This window comes from Dreissena polymorpha, chromosome 12 (genome assembly GCF_020536995.1).
Source record: "Dreissena polymorpha isolate Duluth1 chromosome 12, UMN_Dpol_1.0, whole genome shotgun sequence".
Taxonomy (NCBI): Eukaryota; Metazoa; Mollusca; class Bivalvia; order Myida; family Dreissenidae; genus Dreissena; species Dreissena polymorpha.
Genome location: NC_068366.1, coordinates 66,216,634 through 66,238,482, shown reverse-complemented (window position 1 = coordinate 66,238,482; position 21,849 = coordinate 66,216,634). Strand labels below are relative to the sequence as shown.

Genomic DNA, 21,849 nt, shown 5'->3' with positions numbered 1-21,849 from the left:
CATTTCATTGCAACAAATTTAAAGCTTATTAACAATATTAAATCGCTATCATTACCACAACAACAGACTATTTCAATTCAGAAAAGCAGTTTTTAAAATATAATGTATAGAATTGTGTCATGGGTAAATTCATATTTTCTGCTATCAATAATCAGTATCAATATTCGTTTCAGTTCTGAAATATTTTTTATATTCCATAAATGTTCTGCTCATAACCATATGATAACAACAATTAAAAGGAAATAAATTTATCACTCATTTGCAAGAAAAAAACAGCTTTTAAAAGACATTAAAAATATCACAGTCCAAATTATAGACATACTCCTCATACATAACAAGATTCAACAAAGTGATATGAAGAACACAGACTGGAAAAGATAAACAGTGACTCACAGAAAACAACATTTCAACAATGACGTAGTGAGTTGTAAAAAGGCACCTAATTTAAGAATCAAGAACCGTGTGTAATACTCAACAATCACACAATGCCTTAAAAAAGAACAACTTCATATATGTACTAGCTCTATATACAACCATTCTATGCTTTGTTTTATGCACTTATATTCAATAATTCATACACTACATGTAAACTAACTGCATATCACAAACTTATTACAATCTTATCAAAATAGTTCTTTCTACCAGTAGAGTCATATACATAAACTCATACATTTTTCATATACATAAAATCTCCATTGATTGGTGATATATCTTGTAGAAAATATTGTCAATTTAACAAATAGATGTATCACCAAGTCAGACAAAATGCACCTGTAAGACGATAAAAAACAGTTAAAACAAATACGCTTCACAAAAGATAATAACAATGGACATTATTTGATTTTCCAAGCATGCATGTATTGAATTGCAACTTCAGATGTCAGATGTGATTATCTAATGTTAACCCTGTGTATTTGCATGCATTGCATTTGAAAGCATAAGGCATTCATAGAAAACAATATTAATATTGATAGTATTCATAGCACATAACGCACATAAATGTACCATAGACATTCCTATTCACCATACAGAAGCTGAACTTTTATTTATGAGGCAATGCTAAAATTTCAATTTAACATGTTATAACATTTTGAAACAAGGTGTGTTTGTGTTGTGAAACACTATGTTCCCCCATATATTTGACCTTGAAGGATGACCTTGACCTTTCACCACTCGAAATGTGCAGCTCCATGAGATACACATGCCAAATATCAAGTTGCTATCTTCAAAATTGCAAAAGTTATGGCCAATGTTAAAGTTTGACGCAAACCAACGAACAAACAGACAGGGCAAAAACAATATGTCCCCCAGTATAGACTGGGGGACATACAAAGAAATGGGCAAAAAGTAGTGGCAAAAAGAGTTTACAATACTTAATTATTATTTGAGGTTCTATAGGTGACTTATTATTCCTGATCTTTTATTAGAAACCTCATGCTTATATCTGCATATTTTACAATAAAAATAAAAAATGCCTTGAATGCTAATTGTTTACTATTTTAAACAAGAAATATCTTTAAAAGGATATACGGCGACGATGTTGTAATGTTTGCGACCATTGAAAGGAGATGGAATGAAGTGACCATGTATTTTAATGAAGGTAGGGAGTGAAAAGATAATGTGGAGTTGTTCTTAAATAACTGCAGTATTTATACATAATTATATAATTATGTTCTAGCACAAACACACAAAATTAGACACAATTCCACTAAAATGCTGGACTCTGTTTTGGTCATTGGCTACACCAAAAACATCATGACCACAACAGCATGTGTGAAGATGCAGCATAATGTATCTATAGAAGTTACAGAAAAACATACTTTTTGCATGAAAACCAAAGGAAAATACTAAATACCATATATCTTGCACAATTCAGCAAATAATCTAGCAAACAAATAGACAATGTATCACGTCCTTTATAACAAATATTTATAAAATTTCAACATAAAAAAGTGGACGGTTTAAAACATAATGTTACATTATGAGCACATTCTATAAGGATGTTTTAAGACAAAAATGTGAAAAATTGACACTTTTACAATAATATGCACATTGAAAATCACATAGATGAAAACATTCCATGGTATTGTAATTGTAAAACATTTATCATGAGATTGATTATGTCATACCAGTATCAAACATTAAATTCGAGATTGAACAATAGTCAGGTTTAATACAATATTTAATACATAACATATGATTGGACATGAGTAGGATTGTTGCTTAGAAAAGAAAAACTTAACAACAAAGCATTAATAAATATAAAGAAGAACATAAAAGGCAAACAACAATCAATAGCATGAACTGAGTGATATTTTTGTCCCAGAGTTTCATGTATTTCACGCATAAAATACAAAACAATATGGGTATGCAGGGACGCAAAGTTACTTTGCAATATATTGAGATCATAAAAATTGAAGAAGACAAAAAGATAGTAGAATCATGCCGCAAAAGAGAACAAGAGCTGTCCAAATACAATACACTTGACAGTTTTTCCCCTTTCACAGTGTAATTATGTCTGTCACTGGATATAATGAATACAATTACTGATTTGATTGTGAATACCTGTTGTAGCGAACTAGTAAGTTAGTTTTATGTGAAATTATACCCACACATTTGGAAATATAGCAGTACCTCCAAAAAGTTTTCTTTTTTTAAAACTTAAATAATGTTAATTTAAACAAGAGCTTGCCAAGCAATATGGTCCCTTACCGGTGAAACTCCACCATTGTAAGTAAAAAAAATAAATATATATATATATATATATATATATTTGTTGCCATAGCAACCAGAAATTTTTGACGTAGGAACAAAATGAAATGACGTGCATAATCTCCATATTGCCATCTATCCATGTTTCAAGTTTCATGAAAAAATATTAAAAACTTTTAAAGTTATCGCAGGATCCAGAAAAGTGTGACGGACTGGCTGACGGAAAGACAGACAGACGGACTGCAAACCTTAAGCCCCCTCCGGTTTCACCGGTAGGGGACAATAACTAGGCAAATCCAGGCAATGTTTACATTATACATGTAAGCTACCTACCAGTACATACAAATTCAAAGACAAAACCTCTCTCAAAACTAGTAAATGGGAAGCGACTGTGTTTCTGTTTAAGACCTTCATTTGGACCTTATAGGCCCAAAAAGCCATTACAAGCATAGCAGTTTAACTTATTTAGTGGAAATACTTTGTAATAATGACCTTGACTGGAGAGTGATAAAATGCAATAACGGCTAGCTCTGCATGTACCATAAAACTAAGCATATGTGTTAATGTTTCAATATGATGATGTTGTATGTTGACCTAAACCAGAGCAGGGTACCGGTAGTTTTGATACCTCTACAACTACCTACACACAAATGAACTTATATACAAGAATAAGTCAGGTTTTTTACCAGGCAATTCTACTGTTTACCAACTTATTGACATGTATAACCAAATATGTAAATCATTTGATAAAAAAAACAATCTACCTGTATCGTAAATTGCGACATAAGCAAAGCCTTCGACAGGGTTTGGGATTGAAAGAACTTGGGTTCTGGCGGATTTAAGTTATTTAAACCTTGTTCTATGGACAGGCAACTCACAATGAGTCATTATTTGCTGTGATACTGTTTGTGATTATAAAAAAAATAAACTTAAACTTGAAACTCTTTGGTCCCAACAATTTCTTATTTAGACCAATACAAAAACAACATAAGAAGGACAATTTTTTAAAACTAACAATAAAATAAACAATATTTATACATCACTTAATTTTTTTAAAGATTGTGGGTTTTCACTAAATTTGCAATGATTGTTATTAATTGTTTATTAAAAACTTTTTTTTAAATACTGCCGGACTTAAATATGACACATAAACAATATAAACATCAGACAATATATGGGTAAGAGAAAGAATGTGCAATAAAACTAATAGTTATAGCTATTGATTATCCAGATTGTGAAATAAAACAAAAATAGATAAGCAAGTTATTTAATGCTACTCCTCTGACTCCTTAACAAAAACATGTGATAAAAAAATTCAACACCAATTGTAAAACACATTTGAGCGTCTGTTTATATATAGATACAAATCTCAACTGAATGATTTTGTATTTACATACTGTAAACAACAATATAATATACTAACTATACTGCAGCTTGCATATGCATAGTAATTTCATAGCACTTATAATGCTGTACCACTCATATTCTTGTGATTTTGTGGCATAATATGGCATATAAAATATTGAAATATGTATTTTAAAAATACATACTATTAAACAAGAGCTGTCACCATAGGATGACATATGCCCCCTATAAACCCTTTGATAGAAGTTGAGCATTTTTCGAAACCTAAAAGCAGATTTTGAAACGTTAACGCGGGCCCCAAGTACCAGGTCAAGGTCACAGGGGTAAAAAAAATTGTGCGTATGGAAAGGCCTTGTCCATATACACATGCATACGGAATATAAAGGTTATTTCCAAGGGATATAGAAGTTATTAGCATTTTTCAAAACCTAAACACAATTTTGAAACCTATACGCGTACCCCAGGTTAAAGGTCAATGTCACAGGGGTCAAAATTTGTGTGTGTATGGAAAGGCCTTGTCTATATAAACATGCATACCAAATATGAAGGTTCTATCTCAAGGAACATAGAAGTTTTGAGCATTTTTCGGAACCTAAATTGCAGATATTAAAACCTAAACATGGACTCTAAGTTCAAGGTCAATGTCACTGGGGTCACAATTTTTGTGCGTATGGAAAGGCCTTGTCCATATACACATGCATACCAAATATGAAGGTTATATCTCAATGGACATAGAAGTTATGAGCATTTTTCAAAACCTAAACGCAGATTTCGAAACCGAAACGCGGACCCTAAGTTCAAGGTCAAGGTCACAGGGGTCAAAATTTGTGTGCGTATGGAAAGGCCTTGTCCATATGCACATGCATACCAAATATAAAGGTTATATCTCAAGGGACATAGAAGTTATGAGCATTTTTTGGAACCTAAACACAGTTTTCAAAACCTAAACACAGACCCTAAGTTCAAGGTCAAGGTCACAGGGGTCAAAATTTGTGTGCGTATGGAAAGGCCTTGTCCATATACACATGCATACCAAATATGAAGGTTATATCTCAAGGGAAATAGAAGTTATGAGCATTATTCGAAACCTAAACGCAAAGTGTGACGGAAGACGGATGGACAGACGGATGAACAGTCCGATCACTATATGCCCTCCTTCCGGGGCATAAAAATAGGGTAGGACAAAATTATTTCATTATTTATTTTATTTAGGAAAAGGTACACTTATATTATGATTCTAAAACTGAACAAAATATTCAAACCATATTGACCAGTTTTTTTTTACCATTGATTTGAAGTTAATCACAATGAAACTTGTATTAAATAAGTTAATGAAAAATCTGAAAGGGAAAAAATGTAAACACAAAAAACAACAGAAAACTAGTGTCAGGGGTTTGGTTCATTTGGTTTCATTTTGGTTCATCCAGGAAATGTGTACCTTTTGAATTGGACTAATTCAGAAAGTAGGTCATTGCCAAGGTCAAAATAATGGCAGGTGATGTGAGTGTGTTGAAAGTGTTCATAGATCACATCCATGCCATTATCAAAGCTGTGTGAAAGCACTATTGATGTGAGACGAAAAAATTTTGTTAATCTCGCATGAAGGGAAGATCTAGTGAACAAACAAACAGACTGTTTGTTTCACTGCATTTGTAGATGCTGGGGGCATAAAAACATGTTCTTTGATTATCACCACTAATCACGCCAGCTGTTTTGATGGGTGTTTCATCCTTCCAGACTTGGTAGATTTGCTGCTGTTTGGTCGAGTTCTTGACGTGTTGGGTTCGTGAGCCTCGTGTGTGGCTTGGAACACGAACTCATAGATGGCCTTGTTCACTTCCTGCGGGGACTCCATCATCACCATGTGACTGGCATTGTCAATGATGACAAGCTCAGACTTATGCAGGACCTGGAACAAAGGAAGAATATTATATTAAATACATAAGTTAAACATTAATGGCACACAACACTGTGATGTAAACCAAGCACTTAACTTGATTTAACTCTTTAATTTTCATTCTTGTAAAAACAGCAAAGGCATGAAGTAAAGTGAAATTTCAGCAAAAATTTGACATAAGGTTACAGCAAAACATCCAGTATACGCAAGTGACATTATATTGAACATGTTCACCATGTCAGTAATTTTGATGTTTTTTTTATTTTCAGACATTTTCCATTTGGGTTTTTTTTTCCAGTGAAGACGGAAAATGCAATATTGATCATATTGATAAGATAAAAAGAATGCCAAGTAGTAGTAGTAGTTTTTGTTTTTTATCGAGTGCACCGGGATTGTCTCCCATATGGCCATCGCCCCCAGAAAGACGTGTTAGTTGGTTTCGGGGGAAAGTGCAAGATACAGGAAACACCCCGTTCCAGAGGTGACCCAGGGTCTTTTAGTGCCCGGTGTATAGCACCTAGTACACTGCACCTCGGTTTAACGTCTCATGCGAAAGATGAGTTAGTAGGTTAGGTGCAGCGGGGGATCGAACCAGCGATCTCTGGATAGTGAAGCCAGTGTGTTACCACTAGACCACGGATCCGCTACAAAGAATGCCAAGTAAATGTTGAATACATATAAGTGGTTTTGTTTGTCACAAAAACATGACCACTTTGATTGCTCGTAGTTAAAGTCTCACTAAATTAATTGATCTGTATCCAACACTAACCTACCTTTAAACACTGTGCATTGGCACATTTCTGACAAATGGCAAATTTGGAATTATTTTGTTTAATTTAGTGTGTGTACCAAGCAGTTTATGATGTCCCTATTTGTCAAAGCTGGATTATGTGAAGAGCCCTAATTTGTCCTGGCAGCGGTTTTTCATTTGCTTTGAAACTCATTGAAATTAGAAATGAAATCTAGCCACAATTTCCAATTAATTAATTTTTCTAACAGAAACATTTTAAATTGTTTTGCTTTGTGGTGAAACAAGCATACCAAGAAGAAACTAGACAAATTAGCAAACATATTGTTGTATTTTAAAATACAAAAGGCTAGTTTAACCTTTTCCCGATAAGGAGCAAAGCGAAAATGACTTAATGCAGCCAGCATAAAACCAGAACAGCCTGCAAGTAACACGCAATCTGTTCAGGTTTTATTCTGTTTGCTGCTTATCAGTATCGTAGTATGGAAATGAAGCCTTTAAATATTGAATGTAGTAAAAAATGTCTTCATTTAATGTGATTTTCTAAGGGACTACAAACACGTCAAAATTTGATTCTAAGGGGTCAAAGTTTAATTTCTAACACATTTCTCACCTCATGCATTTCCTGTTCCTCCTCCAGGGTAACAAAGCTGTCATACTTGCCGTGTAGCAGCAGTATTGGCATGGTGAGCCACTCATGAAAGAGGGCGTCGCCGTCTAGCCAATCCTGTCCCTGCATCATGCTTCGTAACACGTGAACAGGCACGTCAAACGCATGCTGACGAGATTCACCTGTCTGCGCTGTGTTGTGGAATGCATTCCTGCAAAGAATGCTATATTAAATTGCTGTGTTGTGGAACGTATTCCTTAAAAGAAAGTTATATTTATGCAATGTGTTGTTGAATTAATGCAAGCAAAGCAAAGAATGTTTACACTGATTTGTATGTTTATTTGTTCGTCTGAGGGCAATGTCCTCATGGTGGTAATTTTTATTGCCTTCTAACGTTTGTTCTGCATAAACTATTCATTCAAATGTCATCTCCTAATTTGCTTGCAGGATTTTGATTGAACATGACAGGAATTATTCTCAGGTAACTTTTTTTTAAATTGTTAAATTAATACTTAAATCATTCCTGTTAACTACATATGAAGGTCAACAAAGCAAAAACTAAATTGATACAAAACATATTCTACAAAACCAAGAAGCCCAAAGCTAATCAGATAAAAAACAGGGACTCTGGAGCACTGTTACTTATCTAGTGACCACTTAACTGTTGCCAATCATAATAAGCTCCCCTTGTTTGTCTAGGATTGTTTACTCAAGGATTTACAGTGCGTTGATAGGATCATGTAACCATTAAAATAACTGGATAGTAACTTTGAAATAACTGAATAGTAACTATCATTTTATCAACTTCATCCTTGACTGACAATTCACAACATACATTTCCCCTGAGGCAAACATGTAGTTATTTAACCTTTTTAAAAAAAATAAATATTTTTTTGGAGTGTGAACTGGTTCTTACCTGCAATGCATACCAAAACATGTCATTGTAATTAATTGACATTTATTTGATAACGCATCATAATATTGCAAACTGACTCATTCTCAATGCAATATAATTTTTTCTCAAATGGAATAAAAAATATAATTGATAGGTTAGTAATTTAAATGACTTTTTGTTTTATTACATTTTTATGCGGTTAAGTACCATTTCCTCTTTGACAGCTCTTAATGTTTTAAATTGCAAGGTTAAAATGTTTGAAAATAATTTGGTTCGTCCAAATAATACATAAAAAGTACACAAGCAAGATGTTCAGATTTATTGTACAAATGAAGTTATCATCAAATGGACCTTTTCACACATTTTGGCATGTATTGAATATTCCCATTAAATGCTTTAACTTGATAAATGTAAAAAATTGGAACTAAATAGCTCAATAAACTGAGGAGCTGCGCCATGAGCGCATGATACGCCCGTCGTTCGCCAATGAAGTAGTAAGGTAATAAATAACCCTTTGAATCATTTTTTTACTTCAGTTTATTTGTATTTGAATACATGGTTTATTTTATAAGTACATGAGCATGGAGCGCCGTCTCCTTGACATTCATACCATATCTTTTTTTGAGTATATGTATGCATTTCTTTAGAGGATATGGAGTTGAAGTAAACCTGTTATAGATATTTTGACCAATAATAAAAGAGAAATGTAGATGGGTAAGTGGTAGTGTACAATCGGAATAGAAAAAAGCTCACCTTGTTCAATTTTTCAGGGATCCAAAAAAAAAAAAAAAAAAAATCCATCGAAGGATATTTGAGCTACAGTAGGACATTCAATGAAATCACGAAATTTTGACGAACAAAGTCCCATAACTCTGGAACGACAATTCAGAATTCCGTCAAAAGCGAAAGGGGATCAGGGTTTATCAATATTAAGATTGTGTTAAAATTTGAAGAAAATCTGTCAAAGGATATTTGACGTAGCGTACGACATTAACAGACGGACGGACGGACGGCTACGGTAGGACATTCAATGAAATCACGAAATTTTGACGAACAAAGTCCCATAACTCTGGAACGACAATTCAGAATTCCGTCAAAAACGAAAGGGGATCAGGGTTTATCAATATTAAGATTGTGTTGAAATTTGAAAGAAATCCATCGAAGGATATTTGAGCTACAGTAGGACATTCAATGAAATCACGAAATTTTGACGAACAAAGTCCCATAACTCTGGAACGACAATTCAGAATTCCGTCAAAAACGAAAGGGGATCAGGGTTTATCAATATTAAGAATGTGTTAAAATTTGAAGAAAATCTGTCAAAGGATATTTGACGTAGCGTACGACATTAACAGACGGACGGACGGACGGACAGACGGACGGACGGACAGACGGACGGACAGACGCGGGGTATACCATAATACGTCCCGTCATAGACGGGCGTATAAAAACAAGAAGAAACTTCAAGAAAGAAAGTATTCCTTCTTTTGGCTCAAAAAACTAACCCTTGGAGTAAAAGTCCAGAACCGATACCTCTCGGCAATCCTTGTTCTCACATATGTGTTGTATTTTATACTTTATTTGAGAAATTCGCCTAAAGTCACAAAATATAACGCTAACAAAAGAACTCGCCAAATTCTTCAATCCTTTCGTCAATTTAACAAAACGCGAAAAGGTTCCTAGGTAAGTCAAATTGACATTTACAGGTTTGGGCACATTGGCAGTCCCAACATGATTATCAGGGACAACACTTTCCATTGTATGGTATTTTCGTTTAAAGGAAGTCTTGAATATAGAAAAAAGGCTAAAAGTGATGTCCCTGGTATGGCTGAGCAAACTATACAGGCTAATAGTGGATGAAATTGTATGCACAAGAAATTAACCTCAGTTTTCCCAGAACAACCTCAAATAAAATTTGAACAATTGTTCTAACAGTTACACTTTATTCGAAGTCTGAGGCTGGTACAAAGACTAACCCCTGTGAGTGATCAGGTCACGCATACCTTTCAAACCTGTTAAAGATGCAAGGTTTGAGACAGGACAGGAAGCACACAGGTAGTGAGAAAAGGCCCGTTTGAGGGGCCAGCGGTACAGGGGCCCCCCCACTCGCCAGAACCAGCTTGGTGACCCGCCGCACACGACGCCGACCCAGTGCAGCTGCAAATGCACACCTGTAATTGAACATTAGATATATTCAGTAAATAGGTGGCTTTATGCTTTAATACGTCACAATATTTTGTAGGGGATTTACCCATATGCCCCTTTCATTAATATAAATGTGTGCATTGCAGATTTAAACTAAGAAAAAAACTAATGATAATAGATATAGCATTGAGTGGATGAGAATGTGTTCCTCAAAAATCAGTGCATATTTTTGTCCATTCAAAACAGTCAAAAGTATTTATTTCAAACACAATTTTAACAAAATTTACAAATAAAAAACTTAAAAATATGTATCCGATTTCTCGAATTGCAAGCTAGATATTTCTTATTTTAATAAAATCACATATTCCATTGGCAAAATATTCTGCGTAAGAATTCCCTCTCCACATCCCCTGGAATGGCTGTGGCCCCAATCTCCCAGGATTGTGAATGTACCCTAAAAATTTACAATGTGCATGCCTCTCTTCCTTTACATACTAAAAATAAGAAAATGTATGATATTTGTTTAACGTATTTACCCATAAGAATGGCCAATTATGATATTCTCTCTTTTACAATATTTATCGAACATTGCTTCCATATCAGACAGGATTTCTTTAAAATGGTATGCAGCCGCATTGGAAGACGCTGGGCTCAAACCATGGCCAATCAGGTCTGGGGCAACTATTTCCAAACCCAGACTTCCGAAAAACTCAATCTGAGAATTCCAGATGTCAGCCGATCCACCGACCCCATGTATGAAAAACAGAGTTACATCTTTGAATGGAGAATCTTTGTGAGAGGATCTACATTCTTCAAGATCTGGAAAACAATCAGAGAGTGCGCTTGAAACACTTGTGGCAAATGACCGCACATTTAAATTTTTAGCACTAACAGGTCTATGTCCTTTAGTTCTTCTTGGAGATCGAGCACTTTTGGGTGCAGGAATTGAATCACTTAGCTCCTCCTCTGATTTCTCGACAATACCATCAAGATGGACGTTAAATGAGTTGGGTCTGACATCTAAATGAACATTTGAAACTGACTCCGCACTCGTAGAGTGGTTAGAATGCGATGGTGACTGGACCTGCAGCCTACCGTATGGTTCCGTCTCAGACTTTGGTCTTGCTATTTGTAGGGTGTCCGAATAGCTTCTGCTTAATTTAGGGTCAGGGGTTCTAATCTGATTGGGAGCACTGATTTCAATGTTTTCATTTGTGGTTGATCGTTTTTTTGCATCTTGAGTTGAGGTATCAATTGGCTTAGTATTCCTTTCATGCACTGATGGACCTGGAATATTTAACAAGGCATTTTCTCTGTACTGCATATATGCCTGCATTTCGTTTTTAAATTTTTCATCACGTTCTCTTGGGTTCACATGGCGAATATGCAGCTTTCTTTGGTTTCGGATCTCAATGACACTTTTCAAAGATTCATTGGATGGTGCCACCCGGCGGGAATGCCTGGAGTGCAGTGAAGTTGTTTCTATCTCATCCATGGTGAAAGAAATACCAGTAAATCAGTGTTAACTGGAAAAAACATAAACACACATCTTAAGGTGTTGCAAATATTTTACAAGAGCTTCGCAGACAGAGACAGATGCCCCCTCCCCCCCCACCAAACAGGGCCTTGACACACAATTTTTTGCAACAAAACTGACCATACAAGTTGTTCTAAGTCATCATATTAGTGTGACAAAGCCACTTAAATAAGTTTCTGTTGACACAGAGTTATGCACTTCTGTTAAATCATAGTTATAGTTAATGGATTGAGAATATTATAGTATTATAACTACTGATGTCATGACGATAGAATTAAATCGATTTATCATTGTTGGATGAGAAGGTCAGCGATAGTCCATTCTCTTTCCGGAAAATCGATGTTGCTGATTTAGTGGATAATTATTGAAAAGACTGAAATTGAGATACACTCAGTCATCAGTCAGTGGTATTACACAGTTTAAAGTTGGAGGCCCATCAATCAATCCTTTATTGACATATCAAATTTAAACCAATTTAAAACTTAATGTTACAGCAGCGATTATTTTCCTTCTTTATAAAGTACCGGAAAACGGTTCTTTCCCAATTAGGAAAAAACTAAAATTTTCCAATTGCTGTAAAAAAAATCCCAATTAGAGGTTTCTAAAAAAAAATTATAAATAAAATGCAACATTTAGTTAGTTTCCCTATGCAGGTATGCAGCTCTATATAATATTGACAATTTGACAACATTTAGTTATCAGTTTTAAAGTAATTGGGTTCAAAAAATCAAATATACCAATATGAAGACTTTACAACGCGAATTTTCCCAATATCAGGGTTTTTCGCGCACAATTTTCCCAATTGACCTTATCGCGATGACGTCACAAAAGGGGCAGTCCCTTAGCGACGGTGAAAACAATGCCCTAGATACGGTCGATTTACAACGCTGATTGAGCACCTCTGCTGATATTTCGTCAATTGCATTCCTATTGGGAAGTCAATAGGTAATTAAATGTCCTGTAATTGGTGTTTAAATGCCTTTTGACTATTATGAAGGGTTAGATTACACTTCGAAAGCCCGATATGATCAGAAAATAAAACTAATTGGACTTAATGAATGTCCGTACAAATTGCAAGCTGGATGTTGGAAAAATGACCCGACCAAGTGGCCGATGATCGAGTACGACGACATTCATGATTAACTTTCTCACTAAGACACCGGGTAAATTCGTTTATTCTGTAATAGTGGGAATATCCTTGTAGATGTTGATGTAATGAGTATTGTCGTTCTTTTCAGGGTTCATTCATCTTCGAACATTATAATTATATTTCTACTATGTCAATTTATCATGCTACTGTGAAGCTGTAAAATACGTAGGGACATCTGGTACATGACTTACTGAAAGCCTTAGTTGTGTTCATTGTAATGAGTACGAGTGACAAATATTAAAATTAACACACATATATCTGTATAAATATTTGTTTTTCAAACATTATTTAACCCTGTTGCTGTCAAACGTAATTTCTTTTTTATGATGTCGATCGTTTATTGTCGTAACATTAAATCTTAATACGGAATGACGTCTTTTTAATTAACTGATACACGCTATAAACGTTACTTGTTTTTTTACGTAAATTTTATAATTATTTATTACTTTAATAAATTAATCGGGCTAGTATCTTTACGGTGTAAATTTCTGATAATCTAAATTGGACATGACTTTTTATTTGACCATATGTCACATATCTAATTTAAGCAACTGTTAAGTACATCGGCGTTAATTATTCATCCAAATGACTGCTTAATACTACCAGAAAGAGGAGACATGGTGGCATCTATCGTGTTAAATGACACTGTCGGGACCACCCAGTGTGGTTTATGACACCTTTTTGTCAGTTAAGTTTGGACAATATTTGATCAAAACGAGATAATCGAATTATGCAAAACAAATGGGCAATTAAACACCAGAATACAAAAGCTTACACGATTTTAAGACTGAAGCAAACAATCAAATGAAAAATATTGTATTTAATTTAATTGAATGTTTATTTAAGGTGTCAACGTGTTTTATAAAGAAACTGTATATTCAATTATTTCGGCATCAAAAATTTGGCTTAAATGACTGCTCAGTATGACAAGAGATGACATAGAGTTATCATAAAGTGTGTTTAATGACCACATGTGGTTTATGCAGAGCCCCAAGTATAGGTCCCCAGCTGGCTTTATGACACCGTGTTTTCTTTGTCTGGACAGTATCCGATCATAACGAGAAAATCGGTTTGTGATGAAGAAAGGGGCATTCAAATACCTAACATGCGGAAACAAAAAGTGTCGAAATTGGTGTGAATTCAATAAAAACAATAACATTTATCATGAGAATTTATTTAATACGTAACAAGGTAATAAGGTAACAAATATAGAGGTTCAAATCAGCTACTATAGTATATGTTGCATACATTTAAAATTTATTGGTTGTTTGTTTTCATCCTTATTTGTGTTCGTTCATTAAATTAAATTTATTATGAAAGAATTTCTATTTCTGGGTATTTTTATTCTAAAAAATGGTCGCGAAGATGTGCCTTAACTTAAGAAAATTGCGAGCAGTGTTAAATATTTCAATGCAAATAAAATGGCGACAGCGCTTTTGTTTTCACCGTCGTCAAGGGGCATGTAACTCTAACTGACGCAAGTGCCCGGATGTTGGGCTGGTACCAGTACTTGTCCCAATTGTGCACACAATTGTGTCAATTGTGTCATTAACTCCTGAAGTGTCATTGGAGTGGAAGGGCATGATAATATGCACATGTCGATCCTGTAGGAAAACTGCATATAAAATTTCATTAGATTCCGATCATGCGATAAGACACAGAAAAATAAAATTTGATAGAAAAAACAAAAGGCAATTACAACTACCTAGTTACATATAATAACATTGTGATCATTATTGTCTAAGATTAAACCCAAAAACTAATTAAATCTATTAAAATGAATGAAATTTCTGAACAATTAACTGAGCAAAACAGGGGAACCTGAAGATATTTCATGCCAAGCGTAAAAGGAAAGGTAATGTGAAGTTTCAAAGTTTCAGAAAATCCATTTCATTAGTTCCTGAAGTCTTGTGCAGAAAAGGTAAGGCAGCCATTACAGACTTACATCAAAATAATCAAAAGGCATTTACTACATGAAACATGTTTTAAACAGAACGACCTAAAAGTTATGTAGGGACCTAAAAATTATGAGCATGTCTATCATATAGAGAGTTTCATCAAAATCTGATCTTGCCTGTCTAAGATCTCACATGGAGATAAAAAGTTTGACAGAAAAACAGATGAAAGATTAGATGGATATCAAGTAAGACAGAAAAGATTTTTCCAGAAAATCGTTAAAGACCATAATGAAATCTATTGAAAATACAAATTTGACTGACAAACCAAGTGGTGACTGTATGCACTCTATCTATCTATATATCTATCTATGTATCTATCTATACTGTTTAACTCCCCTAGCGGGTATCATTGACAGGTCAATATAGAATAAAAATGTTATCATTCAGAAAAGAATTACAAGCTAGAATCAGAATAATTCATAATGAAAATAATTGAATAACATACCTTACAATACTGTCATGCAAGCATAATTAAATGCCATAGTCTATGGCATTGACAAAATTGATTACGGACATAATTATACGGTAATATTTTATACTTGTTATTTTTATTTATTGATCGAATATATGCCTAGAATCAGGTCATTGGATTAAACTAGCAATAAAACACCTATTATTGTTGTGGTTTTTGAACCAAATTCATGAAAAGTACTTTTTCAGTGACATTTCGAAAATGAAATGATATTGTTTACCATGTTGTCATCAAGCTGTCAAATTCTCCTTGGTGAAGAGTACTCACGCGCAAGGGATGTAACTTAAATCACGAGCGCACAACAACAACATTAGGCAGTGTGCCCTTCAACACATTAGTTCTTTTAAAATGCTGAAACAACTTATTTCTAAATTGTTTTGTAGAAATCATTCGTAAGCTACTTTTTCGTTTATTGCGTTACATGTTGAAAGTCATCCGTCCATACGTAATGTGTAAAATAATGATTAACAGTGTGTCAGTATTACCGGGTATATATCCGGATTCATTCGTATTCGGACACATGGCTGAATATTAATTAATATCATCTGTGTGTGCATATGATAGTCAATCGAAGACCAACTCTCATAATATGCGTATCCATTATCATCAAAATCATAAAATGTTGATTCTGTTGCATCATAAAACACTTAAAAAATCTAGACTTATGTTGTTCTTCTGATTTGGAACAAAAAACACAGCAACATGTATAGGGATACATAAAATATACAAATGACCCTGTGTTAATTCCCTTGAATAAGAATGATTGTTTTAACAATTACAATACACATTAAAGGAGCAACATCAGTAAAAACCACATACATTTGTATCGGTGTTTTAAATAAAATAAAAATCCAAAAAATTATGGAGTCAATGCTAAATAAGACTTTATTAGAAAGACTTGGATACATTTCATAAAATCTTATCTTTACATGTAGGAAAACTTTTAGATGATTTAATTTATAGCTTTTATTTTTGTCATTTTCAGATTCTCCACATTACAGAAAAGCTGCTTGTCCTCACTGACCAGAACAACAGCTGTTGGTGTACAACCAACTTGTCACCACGGAAACCGTAACTATGGCAACTTTAAAAGCCAGTTTAACACAACATTTACAGAATCACTCCAAAACTGGCAGTTCAGTGGAGCCCCAGCACTAAATTTGACATTTATTCGAACTAGTGCCTACTACGCCTACAGACCTAATGCTTTGAAGAGAATTAAGAAACATGGACTGGAGAAACGCTTGAGCTGTCGATCACAGAGGGAGATTCTTTTTAGGAAAATAATCAAAGGGAAGAAAGTACTCACAGTGTTTGATAGATTTACCAATATCTACCCAGAGAAAGTGGACAAGACAAAGCGAGTGAATCTGTTCGATCCAAAACGTGGTTTCAGAAAGTTTATTAAGAAACCAGAATATTTTAGATTTGCCTAAAGTGTTGAGCGATAATGTAACTTGGATTTTTATATGACACACAATTAAATGATGCTGTTTCGTTTGGCATGTTGATTGTTGTAAATAAATTATTTGTTTAAGAAAGTAACAAAGAAAACATGAAAATAAAGTTGTGTTTAAATTTGGACATTAAAAGTTTTAACTTTAAATAATTTGAAGAAAGCAAAAAAAGATGTTCAAGAAAATGTTACAAATAATCACAAAACTGTATCACATAGATCTACCATTATTGATCATATTGTTTATTTTTTAGTTCCAAAAAGGTGGGTTAAACACATTTTTTAGGCAAATAATTAGTTTTCAGAGATGAAATAGCCTCGGGGAAAATTAAATAATCGTGATTTTAGTTATATTTTACTGTACATGTGCGTGAATACTATGTACTATAAGAGAACATGACATTTGTACTTTCAATTCTCAAATGTCACGCAAGTAGACAACGGATTTGATGACTGTTTTCCTTCAATAACTGTTTTTATCACACTTCTACGATCTTGAAACAAAAAACCGAGGGAAGCTTAAAACACCATAGAGCCAAAAGGGCATATCCATTTAAAATAAATATAAACACATGTGGCTCGCTGGGTAAAGATATTCGCAATACCTTTACGAAAAACACAAAAGCGACGCAATCTAGGAAGTAAGTTCCAACTTACCTTGCTTTAACCCGGTAAGCTCCCCTTGATTTTGGAGTGGTGCTAGGTTTTCTGTATAAACACCACCTAGTCAGTATGGTTACTCAAACACATGCGGAGATTGAATGCCTAAGAAGGAAGCTCTGGTACCTTTCACTAGGCTTATCGGACAGCCGCAGAAAAGGTGCTACTAGAAGCACATTAAACCCAGACTTGGTCGCTTTGTATCTCCATGTCACAAAAGCCCTGTGTAAGAGGGAATCTTGGTACAAATGTACTGCATACTCTCCTCTTTCGCTGCAGCGTCTCCAGAAGACTTGTGTGCTGATACGTTCACATATTGGCAGTGTTAAATATGCATAAATACACACAAAATAATGGTCTTAATGCAATGGAACATGTCCCAACAGTCACATTTATATATTTAATTAATTCTTAAAAATATTTAAACTAAACCGTTTAATATTACAAAAGAAAATATTTGTCTTACTGCTTTGGTTTTCATCTTGCATAAAGTAATAAAAAATATAGTTCTACTAAGTATATTTGATTAAATACTGAATTATAAAATGTCAATAAAATAAGTAGGAAGTGCAACATAATATTTCGTTTTTATACTTATTTTTCAAATACTAAAATACAAGATTACTGTCCTTTCCTGCCAAATATAACAGTATACTGTGTAAATGTATACAAGAATTCTCCTCTATTACTCTAATAACTGATACTTCAAATTGTTACTTCTCATTTTTTGTCCCAACAGTCATGGTTTTAGAGTAAAACCTGTTTAAATGAAAACATAATCAGAGATATGATTGTAAGAAGAAACTCTTCTTAAACATGCCTTCAAAGCCTGGCTTCACTGAAAAAAAGCTTATTTTGCTTTAGGCCCAAGATTATTGCTTTCAAACTTCAAATACTTATTTACAATCATGAGGGAACTGTACCTGGTAAGCTGAATATGACCTTGACCTTTGAATGACCTTGACTCTCAAGGTCAAATAAATAAATTTTGCCAAAATTGCCATAACTTCTTTATTTATGATCAGATTTGATTCATACTTTGAGAAAACAACACTTATCTGACATACCACAATGGACTCCACCCAAACCACCCACACGCCCCACCCCAGAATCCCCCCCCCCAATTTTTTTATTATTTTTTGTTATTTTTGAAATATCTAATAAATTACCACACACCCACATTAAACCCCCATCTCCCCCCACCCACAACCCAAACAGATTTTTTTAACATGGTAAAAACACAGATATTTATTTATTTTATTTTTGAAGGACCGTCCAACCATCCCACCTAAGTTCCCCCCACCCACAACCCAAACAGATTTTTTTAACATGGTAAAAACACAGATATTTATTTATTTTATTTTTGAAGGACCGTCCAACCATCCCACCTAAGCTATTGCTATCAAACTTGAAATAAAATGGCATTGGTTTGTTTTATGTCTTTACAAATGTTCAATAGATTGTGGAAAATATACCTGAACTCAATATCGTCTATAAAGTACAACTTCTTTAAAACATAAGCGATCAATATGTTTCAATTATGGTCCTCTTCCACTCAGAATATGACTATATTACCTTGACCTTATTGAATATGAACAATTTCCCCATGATGACTTACTTTATTCTGTCAAGCACTCGAAAAGTCAAGCGCGCTATCTTCTGACAGCTCTTGTTCTAAAACTTGTCGTTTTTGTTCGATAAAACAATATTTAAACAAACTTGAAATGTTATTAGTATTTGACCATAATATAGAGTTGTCTCTTGGAGTAATACCATCAATTTATCTAAGGCATTCCACCTCAATCGTTTTTATGCCCCTTGTAGAGTGGCATATAGCAGTTGAACTGTCCGTCCGTCTGTTCTAAAACTTTAACATTGGCCATAACTTTTACAATATTGAAGATAGCAATTTAATATTTGGCATGCATATGTGGCCATAACTTTTACAATATTGAAGATAGCAATTTAATATTTGGCATGCATATGTTTCTCATGAAGCTGAAGATTTTGAGTGGTGAAAGGTCAAGGTCATACTTCAAGGTCAAAGGTCAAACAACAAAATCCAAGGGAAGTAAAAGGCTTTAAAGGGAGATAATTTCTATTTTATATAATTCGGCAGGTACAGATCATTTTCCCAAGGGAAGTAATATTTTTTAAAGGATATAATCTATAACAAATGTTAAGGTCCAGGTCATCCTTCAAGGTCAAAAGTAAAAAAATACAATCCAAGGGAAGTAATAAGCTATAAAAAGGAGATAATTTCTAATCCTGCCAAATGATATGTTGAAATTTTATTTCAAAGCGGCGCAATAGGGGGCATTGTGTTTCTGACAAACACATCTCTTTTTATTTACCATAATTACGGTAATATCGTCTTCGGGAACCGGTTGCTTTGTTTACAATAATGTATCAATCATTTCCGATTTTTCATAAAAATGGCATCTGACACGCGTACATATGAATATGGAAACCGAACACGAAGTACATTCTAGTATGAGGTCGATCCGCCTTGAAATGCTCGGGAGGTCCCGAGATCGATCCGTACTTTGAAAAAAAGTTCCCAGTCACTCATTACCTCTGGTTTTGGGTGCAATCGTCCTTAATAAATAGATGTAAACTAAAACAATAAATAGACCGCTAACCCTAAACGTATTTAAAAGGTTTGTATTCAAAATATTTGATTCAATTAAAATATTACGTTACTTATTGAGATCTCAATATCATGAATATATGACATGAATATTAAAGGAAATGCATTATGAAACGTTAATATTGTTAGTAGTAACTGTTTTTAGTTTTTACAGATAATGAACACAGGTGGTTAGCGTGTTGCTGTGATATTAATTAGTGAAAACATCATTTTGAATGATAAATAATCATATTATAACGAAAAAATTACTTTTCTGAAAAAAAAAATCACTATCAAATATATATAACATAACAAGGTATGCATTCTTATTCAACGCAGAAATGTCTTGCACTATTTATCTTAAAAGTTGACCCAGCATTTGTAAAAATATTGCAAGACATATACATTTCCAGAAAGGAAATTCATTTCTGCGTTGAATAAGCCCGAGATCGTGAAAATCGCTGCACAATTGATGAAGATATGGCTGTTCAAAGCGATGCACCCCGTTTTGGGGGGATTTTGAGTTGCATACCTTGTTATATATATATTTAATAGTGAATTATTTTTTTTTTATAAAATTTAATTTTTCGTTATAATATGATTATTTATCATTCAAAATGATGTTTTTACTAATTAATATCATAGCCACACGCTAACCACCTGTGATAATGAATTAGGTACTGAACATAGTGTACGTACTCGGATTTCTGTAGTTGACAACCTTTTGTCGTTTGTTTTTTTTTTTCAACAAAAAAAACATACTCAGGAATTTTATTTCATTTATTATATTTTTAAGTTATTGTTATAAAAACAAATAAGGTTATTGTTATAAAAACAAATAAGGAGGAAAACAAACGGCACATAAATATATTCCTTGCACACAACATTAAATAACTAAGTGGAATCTGTACATGTCTGAAAAACAACTAACCTTGTTAAACATTAGATAAATTGTACATTTCTGAAAAACAACTAACCTTGTTAAACATTAGATAAATTGTACATGTCTGAAAAACAACTAACCTTGTTAAACATTAGATAAATGTTATTGACTAACGTTGTCGTCTGAATATCTGAAAGTTTGCACCATTCTTCGGTGTTAAATGGCCCCTTGTTCAGCACAAACAGATTCTCTCGTTATGATCAGACACTGTCCAGAAAATTTACTCGGTAAAACATGGTGTCATAAACCACAGGTGTCCGTGGATGTCTGCTCATTAAACATTATTTATGATACATCCATGTCGTTTCTTGGTAGTATAAACGCCAAAATACTTAACTGTAGCTTAGTTTAAACATATTTAGTTCTTATGGCAATAACAATTAAAGCGGGTATATACGATTTTTTTATATGTATTTAATTGTAATATATTGATAAAATATGTTACAAAAACATAAAATGGGAAAGAAAAATTATACATTAAAGCCGAATTTCATAAAATGCAGCAAAGACAAATTAGCGCCCCGAGCCGATTGTGACGTACATATTTTCCTACAATGACCGAAGCATTCGTCTTTGTATTAGGATCGGAGTTAGTGTTCGTGTGTCGTATGAATAGATATCGTTGCTGGAATTCAAATAAACCGTTAAACTAAGTTTAGATTCACATCGTGC

The 21,849-nt window shown here is 33.8% G+C and overlaps 2 protein-coding genes across 2 annotated transcripts; one reads left to right on the top strand and one right to left on the bottom strand.

Moving 5' to 3' along the window:
- Nucleotides 1-232: 232 nt before the first annotated feature.
- Nucleotides 233-15,749, bottom strand: LOC127852241 (protein ABHD8-like). Its single transcript, XM_052386133.1, has 5 exons — nt 15,710-15,749; nt 10,909-11,898; nt 10,231-10,398; nt 7,336-7,543; nt 233-5,986 (listed from the first exon to the last, which is right to left on the bottom strand). Exons 2-5 carry the CDS (start codon nt 11,865-11,867, stop codon nt 5,777-5,779), a joined length of 1,545 nt encoding a protein of 514 aa, XP_052242093.1. The 5' UTR covers nt 11,868-11,898; nt 15,710-15,749; the 3' UTR covers nt 233-5,776.
- LOC127852248 (uncharacterized) lies at nt 15,727-17,071 on the top strand. The gene is made up of 2 exons (XM_052386144.1): nt 15,727-15,881; nt 16,475-17,071. The coding sequence occupies exons 1-2, from the start codon at nt 15,838-15,840 to the stop codon at nt 16,923-16,925; spliced, it is 495 nt and encodes a 164-aa protein (XP_052242104.1). The 5' UTR covers nt 15,727-15,837; the 3' UTR covers nt 16,926-17,071.
- The last annotated feature ends 4,778 nt before the right edge of the window (nt 17,072-21,849 follow it).